The 12,982-nt window shown below is 43.0% G+C and overlaps 1 protein-coding gene across 1 annotated transcript in view; it reads left to right on the forward strand.

Annotated features, from left to right (window-relative positions):
* Positions 1–12,982, forward strand: part of eif4g1a (eukaryotic translation initiation factor 4 gamma, 1a) — a 159,709-nt gene that overhangs the window by 134,066 nt on the left and 12,661 nt on the right. Inside the window, exons 25-26 of the mRNA XM_084327679.1 lie at positions 5,354–5,479; positions 5,703–5,784. Of these exons, the coding sequence (XP_084183805.1) occupies positions 5,354–5,479; positions 5,703–5,784 (208 nt within the window). The remainder of the gene's footprint in view (positions 1–5,353; positions 5,480–5,702; positions 5,785–12,982) is intronic.

The following is a 12,982-nucleotide window of genomic DNA, read 5'->3' on the forward strand; positions in this document are numbered from 1 at the left end:
TGAAACCCTTACCCCCAATCGCTCGTCATATTTGTCCAGCTTTCTTACTGTTTTTTTTTTTTTTTTGCTGTCAAGCTCCTGGTCAAAAGCGCTCTGTCCTTCCTTTTGATCAAAGACCCTCTTTTCTTGGTCCCTCTCAATGTGACTCATATGTTTCATTGTCCCTCCTTCCTCCCATACCCGTGTGCGGTGTCTCCTGTGTACCCCTTTTTACTTTCTTTTCCTCTCCTCTATTTTCTATGTGATGTCCATTTATCCCCTTAATCCCTCCCAACTGTGTTACTCACAGCGTGTGTCTATGTATTTGTTTCAGTATGTTCTGTGTCTCGCCTATCAAACCTAGTTATATTTCCATTTATTTCCTCCATCAGCCTGTGTATTATGTGTCCATGTATACGTTATGTTCATTTCTATATCCTGCCTCTACCTGGGAATGTGTGTTTATGCATATGTTATTTCAGTTTCTATATTTTGTCTCTATTTGAATATTTTTTTCAATCTCTTGTGTGTGTACTCATCCGTTCGCCTCCTCTCCGTCTCTGGCCTCCTCATCCGTCTCAGTCCTCGTTCTGTCCCGTTTCACCTCGGCCTTCTCCTCTCTCCTCCCTCCTCTCCTTGGTTTCGGTCTCCCACTCTGATCCATCTGCGTGCTCCCTCCAATCTCTGCTGCAAGCTCCGCGTCTGGTCCTCCTGCCTCCTTCCTTCTCCGTCCTCCGTCATCTGCATCCCCCGTCGTCTCATCTCCCGCTCCGCTTCTCGTGCCGTCGCATACGTCGCCGCCCCTTCCTCCCAGTGAATCCTTAGCGAGGTCATGGGTGACTGGAATCTCATTCCGTTTTCTTTCAGAGTTTTCTTCAGTCCCGCGTAGGACCTGCGTGTTATCGCTACCGCTGTCGAGTAATCGTGATCAAATGATAGTCTTTTCCCTTCAATTTCAATCTTCTTGGTCCACGCGGTTCTGAGTATCAATTCCTTAATCTCAAATCTCAGAAAGTTAATAATCACCGCTCTCGGAGGTCTGTCCGGTTTCGGTCTCGGAGCCAACGTCCTGTGGGCCCTCTGAATCTCCATCTTTTCCAGTCCCGTCTCCTTCAATTGCTCCTTGATAAGCTTTTCTACATAATGGGTCACCGATTCCCCTTCGACTCCTTCTTTCAATCCCCATATTCTGATGTTATTTCTCCGTGACCTCCCCTCCATGTCTGACATCTTTGTCTCCATCTGTTCTTGTCTCTGAATCGCACATGTTAATACCTCGTGTATCTCCGTGTTCCATTCCTCCGCTTGTGCCGTCCTAGTCTGTAACTCGTCACGTTTCTGTCCTGTTCCGCCATCTTCTCCTCCACCCTTTTGAGTTCTGTATTCATTTCACCTCTGAAGTCCTCCTGTTCCTTCCTCAATTCCTCCCGTAGCTTCCCAATATCATTCCTTATCGTGTCCGTGTTCAGTTTTATCGCCGCTGTTATGTTCTCCAGTATCCCGGCCTGCATGACCACGGCCCATCCTGGCATTCCCGTGTCTGCCTCAGCGGGACCTCCCCCTTCTTCCGCCTGTCTTTTCTCGGCTTCGCTTCGGGGACTGTTTCTTCAAATTCTCTTCTTCTCGTGTGTTCTCCATTTCTCTTTCCTTCACAATCGTTGTCTCTTCCTTACTTCTCGTGTGCATTTTCATTTTTAATTACTTTTCGGGTCCTTTTTTATCCGTTTTTTCGCTCATTTGACCAGGAGCTCTATCGCACGTGTGTTACCCGTCTGCTCTCATACCGGAAGTCTACAAGAGACTTTTAAGTCAAGCACTTTGATATGTTATGTTGTCTGAAAGAGTGCAATAAATGATTTTATTGAAAAAAATAAGAATCATGTGAGAGAATCGTGATCTCAATTCTTAGAGAAAAATCGTGATTCACATTTGAGCAAGAATCGCCCAGCCCTACTAATAACACTTTAACACTTTGATTGCCGGAAGACTCTTTTAGGCGTCCTTCCCCGCCATGCTCAAGGTGCCGAGGACGCCGTAACTCGTCTTTGATATCAATGTTTCAAAAATCTGTGATCGAAATCATATTTTCTTTCCGGAGCCCTGAGATGTACTGGTGAGCTCCCATCAACTGTTTAACGGTTCGAGAGCACCATCTGGTGGCCGATCGGCCAAGAGGGAGGGGCTCGCCAAACAGGAAGTGCTCATCCTATGTGCTCCGGGCACTCGCGATCGGTAGCCGGACTCCATCTCAACACACTGGATGATCAATCGCTCGCCCTAACTCAATAAACAACGTTATTTGGATGTATATAGTAGTATACAACCTGGAAATGGTTCTTCAGGATAAACATCCCATAATCGAAAACGGTCTACACCACGCTGATCGTCCAACGGCGCGAGGAAGATACGGTAAGATTCAGTGTTATTTTTGAACGTGTTCGATATAAACTGCTCTGATGAACATATGACCCACACTAGATGAATGATATAACGCTGCCCACGGAATTATAAACTATCCCCCGCCCATCCGGTCATCATCAGATGATACGTAGAAACTTCTAGAAGTACGTCCAATTGAAATTTTTTATATCGCGCCGATTGCCATCAAACTGTATTTCATCATCAATATAATGCATTTGGGGCTATAGATCACGTTCTGGAGAAAGCTGCAGAAAGAGATGAAAACATACTTATACATTAGACCATATTTTACTATGAATATGTGAATGAAAAAGTTTAACGTTGCTACACAATGAACAATACATATAGGACTTTGAATGGGCCATAATAATGGCAATTTAGCAATAGAATTTAAAAAGTTTTTTTTTTATCCACTTTTTCTCCCATTTTTCTATATTTTCTCCCATCCCAATTTTCGTATCATCCAATTCAACCCTCCCCTGTCACGAACGCTGTTTCTTGCCTCCCACAAGCCGGCTGCAATGTGGACTAAGTCATACATAGCACAAGTCCCCTCCGGTACTTGAGGTAACAGCGGTCGCATCTTTTCACCTGCGCAGCTCGATCTCTCAGTGTCGAGGAGTAACGCGTGGGAGGCTCACGCTGCCCACGACACTTCCTGATTCTACTGCGCAGGCGCACCAACCGACTTGTAGGAGTCGCTTGTTCACAACGCTCGATCCCCACCCTTCAGTTTCCCTCCCCGTAATACGGCCAATGTGTATTACTGCGGACGACCAGCTAAACTGAAAACAATGTGGAGAGCTGGATTCGAACACGCGAACCCAGCGTCTCCACATTGGTGGCGAGTGCCTTGCCCACTACACCACCTAGCCGCCCTAGAATTTAAAAAGTTATAGCCCTGCAAAGAAGGGGTACTTATCCATAGACAAATAGAGCTGGCAACCTATGGTATATCATGAATTTAGCCATAGGCAATCAAAGTGTTAACATATTGGTAAACAAACGTATTGATGAAAATATACATTATAACTGCTGTTGTTACATGGTTATGATGTTTATTCTTGAATACGTTTGACATAATTATCGTTATTTTTTTTATATATAGACGTCTGGAGAGCTTGATTTATGACGTGATGTCATTTTCAGGCTTAAGAGGTTAATGTGAAATTCTATGAAAAACCAATCTGGTATTCATGAAACATGCGCAGCCACACATTTTTGTGCGCTGATAAACAAATGCACTGATTATGCTCGTATAAAATCAATATCAATAGAATTGTGTCTAATCAGAAATTGGCTGGTAGTGTAGAGGTCTAACCACTCCTACCACTGCAGAGACCCAGGTTAAATTCCCGGCAGCGGTACCTCTCTTGGTCAGTCGTCCCAACAAACACGGTTCATGTTTGTTCATGGGTGGAAAGCCGGTGGGTTACGAGTCCTGGTTGTTGCAACAGTTGGTTGGTCACGGTGCCTGTTTAGCAGGGAAGGGATCTCAAGATTCAAGAGGTTTATTCATCACATACATAGACAAGACATATAGTGAAATGAAGGTGGCCATGCCCGCTTCGATTGTGCAAATAATAGAATAAAATAGAATACCGTACTTTCAGACTATAAGTCGCGGCTTTTCCCCCGATTTTTTGACCCTGCTGCTTATATAACGGTGCGGCTAATCTATGGATTTTTACAGCTAACTGGGCGCACTCCCTCAGCTCTGTGACCGTCAGATCAGACTCCTAAATCTGCTGCAGCAGTGCACGCCTTGCCCCTCTTCCTCCCCCTCACATAACCACGTCAACAAACCATTACGGCAAGAGTCTAGTGTATGAGCAGCTCAGGGCTCCTCTTTCAACATAACTGAAGCATTAAACAAAATGACCCAGTCAACTAACTATTCACTTTAGTTTATTTATACATGAGGCGTTGTCTAATGTTATCTAGCTACTGATAGCTCCTGATATCAGTTTGGCACTCGATTTCGCAGGTGCTGGCTAGCACTGGCTATCGTTGCTACCTATATGTACCTGGCGCTGCTAACTGGCTAACGTTGCTACCTATATCTACCCAGTGCTGCTAACATTGCTACCTATATGTACCTGGCGCTGCTAACTGGCTAACGTTGCTACCTATATGTACCCGGCGCTGCTAACGTTGCTACCTATATGTACCCGGCGCTGCTAACGTTGCTACCTATATGTACCCGGCGCTGCTAACTGGCTAACGTTGCTACCTATATCTACCCAGTGCTGCTAACATTGCTACCTATATGTACCTGGCGCTGCTAACTGGCTAACGTTGCTACCTATATGTACCCGGCGCTGCTAACGTTGCTACCTATATGTACCCGGCGCTGCTAACTGGCTAACGTTGCTATCTATATGTACTCGGCGCTGCTAACTGGCTAACGTTGCTACCTATACCTGGCGCTGCTAACTGGTTAACGTTCCTGTTTAAACAAAAAATTTAATGGGAGCTTCCTCAAACAGCCATCTCTTTCCCGACAATCCCCTCTGTGCACGAACCCTTACATATGGTAATTAAACATTAAAACACCTGCAGCTTATAGTCCAGTGCGGCTTATATATGTACACATCATTCAATTTAGCTGCTGCGGCTTATATTCAGGTGCGGCTTATAGTGCGAAAAGTACGGTAGATTATAAAATAGACATGATAAAAGTACTAAGATCAAATACAATACAATGCTAAGCTTATGATCTGGGGGAGATGGCATGAACCTCTGCACGTGCTACGCTCTCCCAGTGAAACGCCTAGCTGTCTGGTGAAGAGAAGCGGCTGGCGATGCCACATGTATCGGAGGAGGCATGCGTTAGTCTACACTCTCCAGACTGACTGTAGGGCAGCACAATGACGAGGAAGGTAATTGGCATAACTGAAATTGTGGGATGGAAGCAAGTGATAAAATGAACCCTTCTTGTTTTGGGCTTTAGGCTAGAAGAGATCCTGGAAGTGGCAGAAGACATGGCCATAGACATCCCCCACATCTGGCTCTACCTGGCGGAGCTCATCACCCCCATGCTCCATGAGGGAGGCATACCCATGGGACCGTTCTTCAGGTGAGGCCCAGGATGCAGAAGCCCAGCTCCTCAAGTCAGCAATGATTGGATGCTTGTAACAGATTTCATAAGACAAATAAGTTGTAATGGATTAGGACTTCCCACCTACCTTGTGTGGGAACAGGGTGGACAGGAATCTCAACCTGAGCATGACATAATAGTAAAATGCCCGCTATGTGAATATGATCAGTGGAGTAACGTCAGGTTGTAATTATGTGTTCAGGGAGATCACCAAGCCTCTGGCGCCTCTAGGGAAGGCTGGCGTGCTGCTGGTCCAGATTCTCCACCTGCTCAGCAAAGAAATGGTAGGTGTTCTTCAGGGATCGATGGATTCATCTCTCTTCATAGAGCATAGGTGTCAAACTCACGGCCCGCGGGCCAAATGCGGCCCGCCACGTCATTTGATGTGGCCCCCCAAGAGCACAGGTATAAAAAAAAAAAAAAAAAACTAATATTGGGTTAAAAAATAGCAGTGTTAAAATTATTGTGGGTTAATGCGTTAATAAAGCTTTAACTTTGACAGCCTTAGTTATTACACATTCTTACACATACATGTATGTTGAACATCTGAGGTATTGATGAAATAACCAGTGCAAAAAAAGCACTTACTCCTCAGACATTCTTTGACAATTTTACAGCCCAAAATACAAAAAAGATCCAGGCGAAATAGGTAAAGGGTTGAAGAAATATTGTCTGAACTGTCAGATGCAAACTGGCTGTGTGACATAACCGAGCATCTCGCTCAATTGAATAAGAAGCTGTAGGGACGCAAACAAGTCCCACCCAAAACTTGACCAATATAGTTGTGAACTGAGACAACCCTTATTTTGTTATTTTTTAGTACAGTTACAGTTGTGTGTTCATGCAGACGCATAATAGCAATTTCATTACGAATTGAAAATGGGGGACCCTGATGTAAACAAGTCGAAAGTCTTTCTCTGGTCTGCATCCCCTTAACAATTGTGTGTATTGAGCTGTACTGTACTGTACCCATTCTGCAATCTGTTAAGAAAGTTTGACTGGCCGCCGAGCCATACTGTAGTGTACATGGTGACTGCTTGACTTAAAAAAAAAAAAAAAAAAAAAAAAATATATATTTAATTTTTTTTAATTTTTTTTGGCTTCCCCTGTTATTTTACCCACGCGACGCCACTGCCTCTGCAAGGTTGTGTGCAGCCATTTGTTTTTGTAACATCTGCTACATCTGTCCCACGTGTTCTTTGCAGCTCACAGTTGTTAGTTCTGCCCCTCTTGACTGTGACAAAAAGGTTTTGAACAAACTTAATGTCATAGCTTGTATTTGATGATATTCTTCTTTGTTATTTACTTGAATGGTTTGATCATTGATTGATGGAGTAATATGGGGTTCTGATAAACTAAAATTATTTGTTAAAATAACATAAGATAACATATATTTTTACATTTATGCAAATGCTTATGCAATATGTATAACTTGAATAAGTAATAAATACAGAAACAACATGTTTAACAATATGTAAATGAGTAGCTACATTTATTTTACATTACATTAACATTTATACAGTCTTTGGCCCTTTGAGGGCAACCATAATGCTGATATGGCCCTCTGTGAAAATGAGTTTGACACCCCTGTATAGAGGATCTAACCGGTCTGTGCTTCTGCTTTTAGACCATTACAGTCATGCGTTTGATGTGTTGGAAATGGCTAAGACTACAGTTTATTTCCTGTTACACTGTTTGCTAATATCAACAACTAACAGGACATTTAAAATAAATAATAAATTATAATAATAACTAGACAATTCCGCGGGGGAAATTGTGAAAGTGTGGGTGATGCCTGTGCACCACCGGCCAATGGGAGAGGATCTCTCACGAGTCTATGACAAACTGTTCAAAAGATACAAAAAGGGGGCGTGACCTAAGAATGTGGTCAATATAGACCAATGGAAGAGGATATCCCTACTGAGTACAATGGTACAACCCGCAAGTCTCTACGATAAACTGTTCAAAATGTACAAAAAGGGGGCGTGGCCTAATGATTGGGGGAGTGGTCAACATAGACCAATGAAAGAGGATATCCCTACTGAGTACAATGGCACAACCCGCAAGTCTACGACAAACGGTTAAAAAGATACAAAAAGGGGGCACGGCCTAAGGATCGGTCAACATAGACCAATGAAAGAGGATATCCCTACTGAGTACAATGGCACAACCCGCAAGTCTCTACGACAAACGGTTCAAAAGATACAAAAAGGGGGAGGAGCCAAACTATGGGGGCGTGGTCAACATAGACCAATGAAAGACTATCCCTACTGAGTACAATGGCACAACCCGCAAGTCTTTACGACAAACTGTTCAAAAGATACACAAAGGGGGAGGGGCCAAACCATGTGGGCGTGGTGAACATAGAAGACCAATGAAAGAGGATATCCCTACTGAGTACAAAAGCACAACCTGCAAGTCTCTACGACAAATGGTTCAAAAGATACAAAAAGGGGGCGTGGCCTAATGATCAAGGGGTAATCCCCTGAGAGGTCATGGCAGTACTGAGTTGATTGACACCTCCCTCTGAAGTGCTCCGCACACGGCGGGCGATTTTTTTTGGCGAGGCGACCGACAGAATTGTATCGTGTCCATTGTTATGAATGAGACGACCCACACGGCAGGAGATTTTGAAGCGACGATCGCGCAGCTATTTCTGTTGCCTTGCTAAAAATAGCCTCGATCCTATTTTTTTAGGCGATGGCAGGCGACACAGCAAGGACGATGAGGAAATAACATGACTTCTACAGTAGAAGTAGTACAGAAGTTCTACTGGTGTATCACTTGTACACCATTAATTTACCAATACATTCATTGATCAATAACCTACGTATTATTACCATGCTACTTATGTTAATTATTATTAACAGGAACAATTTTAATAACGTTCGTTGGAGAAGCTATAGTGGCCGTTTGTCATTAACTAATAAATTGACAATGTGCCACGATGCACCTACTAGGTGTTTTTATACTCGGGTAACAAAAGAAGTTGTGGATGTTGAGAGTTTAACACTATCAGTGCCACTGGTTAACATGGTAAAATATGGTTGAATGCCAACACCCACTTCAATGATAGCGTTGTGAACGCATAATCTATGTCTTAAATTATGGCTATGTGTCTAATCTGCCCGTCGCTTATCAATGACTTGTTTGCAGTCAACATTGTCGAAACGGATTTCTTTTTTATTTTATTTTTTAACTTTATTTTTTAGCGTTTATCGCTTTTCTGGTCAAGCATGACCGACAGATACAGGGTGAAACGGGATATAGAGCAGGGGAAGACATTCGGCAAATGACGGCGGGTCCGGGAATCGAACTCGGAGTCAACCAGAACCGTGACGCAGCACGGCTCCTCCCGACGCAGAAATAGCGCCGAGATACGCGGTGAGCTACTGGAGCCCCCCTAAACGGATTGTTTTTTAATCGATTAATTTCCGTTTTATAGCATTTTGAAAAGCCCTCGTTTTCTTGAAGTTTCAGGAAAATATAACTTTTCCGTGATAAACGGCATTTACTGGAATATTCTGGAATACACAAAACTTTGTAATTTTTCTGCCTATTTATGAATAGTTTTCAAATAAACGCTAGATTATCGATAGTATATGTGTACTTATGCATAGGGTTGGGCATCGTTTGGATTTGAACGATTCCGGTTCCGATTATCTATCGATTCCTGTTCTAAGCGATTCTCTATTCCGATTCTTTGAGGTGCAGGTCAAAACAGGTCACAGCTTATTTCGCAGGAGAATTGTTTTTTTTTGTTAAATTTTTTATTTTTTTCATACTATTCACATTTTCAGTTGACTTGATATAGTTTAATTTGGTTGCTGTACTGTAACTAGGGTATTAATTAACCCTTTAATCGCCGTTGACGCTTTTCAGCGTCATTCCCCGCAATGCTTATTCTGCCGATGACGCTGTACAGCGTCATTGATATCAATATTTCAAAAATCTGTGATCGAAATCATATTTCTCCCCCGGAGACATTATATGTACTGGTGAGCCCCTGTCAACTCTCTAACGGTTCAAGAGCGCCATCTGGTGGCCGATCGGCAGATCGCCCAGGGCATAAACAGGGAAGTGGACGCTGGTGCTCATTTCAATTTGGTCCGATCACTCGCTATAGGTCCCGGGACTCGAGCTCGACACAATGGATATCGATCCGTTGCCAATAACTCGATAAACATGATTTGGACGTATATACTATTATACAACCTGGAAATGGATCGGGTATTTCTATATCCCATAATAGAAAAAATTCTGTTCCAATGCTCATCTCCCAACGGCGAGAGGAAGCTACGGTGAGTTTCAGCGTTATTTTGTAATGTCTTCTATACTAACTGCTCCAATGATCATATCACCCACACTAGATGAATGATATAACGTTGCCCACGGAATTATAAACGACCCCCCGCCCATCCGGTCATCATCAGATCATACGTAGTAACTTCTAGAAGTACGTCCATTTGAAATGTTTTATCTCGCGCCGATTGCTATCAAACTGTATACAATCATCAATATAATGCATTTGGGGCTATAAATCACATTCTGGAGAAAGCTGCAGAAAACGATAAAAACATACTTATACTTTAGACCGTATTTTAGTATGAATATGTGAATGAAAAAGTATAACGTTGCTACACCCTGAACAATAGATATAGGACTTTGAATGGGCCATGGTAATGTCAATTTAGCAATACAATTAAAAAAGTTATAGCCCTGCAAAGAAGGGGAACTTCTCCATGTTAAATACGGCTGGCGAGGGATGGTAAATTATGAATTTAACCCCGGCGATCAAAGGGTTAACAAAGTAAAAAAAGATTTTTTTTTTTTTTTTTTTAATCGAAATTAAGAATCTAAATGCAAATATTGGCGCTTTTCCACTGCATGGTACCTACTCTACTCTACTCTACTCTACTCGGTATTTTCGGTTTTCCATTACCAAAGTACCTGGTACTACCTGGTACCAGGTACTTTTTCGGGTACTTTTTTAGTCCCTGCTCGACTCTGGTTCCAAGCGCGAGCCAAGCGGGTAGAACTGGTACCATAAATGTCACGTGAAAAACTGCAGACCACTGATTGGTCAGAACAGAAGAGAGACGCGTCACTGTTTGGAGAGTCTGAACGAAAACAGAACGCCGCCATCTTGAATGTCTCGCATAGGATTTCATTATGGTTGCAGCAGGCACAAGTTCAATAAACAAACAATACAGTCACTGTGTATTCTGCCTCATTTATTGATTAAACAAAACCGACGTCAACACAATTTGCCACCGAGCGGAGAGTTTAGTCTCGCAAAAAGATCGCTGACTTGTTAAGGCTTAAGCTTATGTTGTGCTGATGTTGTGCTAGCGTTTTAGCATGGCTATCGTACATAGCGCGATCAATATAACTCTCTATTGATTGTTTGTATGAGTAACGTTAATGCTAATAGAATAGACACAACGTGAGGTAATCACCATCCATTTTAAACCGGTTATTACCTAATGCTAACGTTAGCAAATAGACGCGACTGGTAACGTTAGCATAGACAGCCTAGCTAACGTTAACGCTTGTAGAATAGACACAATGAGAGGTAACGTTAGCGTTATCAGAATAGACACAACGAGAGTCTCGTTAATGTTGTTATTGATTGATTGATTGATTGAAAACTGTGTTTTACTCTGGCTTGCGCCTACTAGCTCATGACACGGACATAGCTATGCTGGTGGAGCTCTCACAGAGCTATGGAGCTCTCGGCTGTACACCAGCAGCCCCGCCTCCCCACACGGAGACAAACTGAGTACTTTATTTTAGTACCTGCAGTGGAAAAGGAACGAAGTACCAGGTACCTAAAGCGAGTAGAGTAGAGTAGAGTAGAGTAGAGTAGAGTAGGTACCATGCAGTGGAAAAGCGCCATATGTTACTTCCGGTTCGAGAACTGGAAGTTAGGTACCGGTTCCTATTAGACCCGTTTTACGGTGCCCAACCCTACTTATGCACACTAGAGAAGCGAGCTGAAAAATCTATTTTCTTATTTCCTGATCAGCACACACACACATGGGGCAAACGCTGATATCTTTGTGAAAACGGATCCGATTACCCCAAGACTGGTAAAATAGATTCCTTACCTCATATCAGATGTTCTCCAAAAAGATTATTCCAATTCTTGATCGCCATTCCAAATATCGATCGTGTTTATTGATTCAGCGCTGGGTACTGTAAATATGTATTTCACGTTGTTTTCCGGCTCTGCAATCACTTCGATCCTTCAGATGGCTTCCCGGAAAAGTAAAATGAGGAAACTGGACCCCCCCCCCCCCACACCAGTCTAATCCAATGGGGTGCAGTTACACAGGGAGAGACGATAGGGGGCGGTATTTTCCCAATGGAGCTCAGAGAGTTTGGAGCACTGGCGTGAGGCTCGATTGATGAAATATGAATTCAAATCGCTAATAAAAAAAACTACAAACAAACGCTATATAGCGTTGCTGGCATTCAACTAGCGGCATGAACTAACGACATAAAGCGTCTGTGGCACTCAAAGTGTTAATGTCCAGGCTGCAGCTGATGTAGTTTGTAAGGTTTATTGTCCAAAGAAAATGATGGTTGAGAACAACAGTTTGGGGCTTCCGTGAAAAAACATTCTCTCTCAGCAGGTGCATAACAATACTTGTCCAATCGGTGGTAGTGAACGTATTGTAGCGATCAGTCATGCAGTAATGTCAGGAAGAATGAGGAGAGGTTGTATTCGTATATGGTTGTTTAATTCCAGATCAATATGGATTTTACAGGTTAATACTTCCCTCGTAATGCATAACACAGCTACCTGCTAATATGCTCGCTTCCCGACAACCTAACGTCCGGTCCCGGCGGTCCGTCCTCCTATATCTCCCGGGGGGAAACCACACCCCCAGCTAAACAGAGCGACACATATAAACTTAGCTTACGGTATTATACCTGTGAACGGTCTGGTGTGGGGCGATTGTCGTTGAGCGACAGACGATCGCATAGCCAGACGACATCGGTCGCCCGCCGTGTGAGGACCACTTGAGTCATGCACACCTGCTATACTAGCCTTAATTGATTCAAATCCTAACACACAAATCTATCCCCAATGTATTTCAATGAGGCTGCGCTTCCTTCACTCATGATGATTAAAGCAAAACGATAAGAGATGAAGCTTAGTATTTTTTATGAGCACTTGAGGAACTTCGTGAAGGGTTATGTGTAGGGATGTTCGATATTGGCTTTTTTACCGATATAGATATACCGATACTGTCCAACTCTTAATTTCCGATACCGATATATGCAGGGTCCCCCCCCCCCCCCCCCCAATAAATGAAATCATAATTTGTTCTTGCTTGCCTGGGTAAATAAAGGTTAAATAAATGTGAAAATTTTTAAAACCGATAGATAATTTCCGTTATCACATTTTAATGCCAATATTGGCCGATAATATCAGTAGGCCGATATTGTGTAATTCCGTCGACAATTGTGGCC

Source organism: Notolepis coatsorum (genome assembly GCF_963971535.1).
Source record: "Notolepis coatsorum genome assembly, chromosome: 13".
Classification (NCBI taxonomy): Eukaryota; Metazoa; Chordata; class Actinopteri; order Aulopiformes; family Paralepididae; genus Notolepis; species Notolepis coatsorum.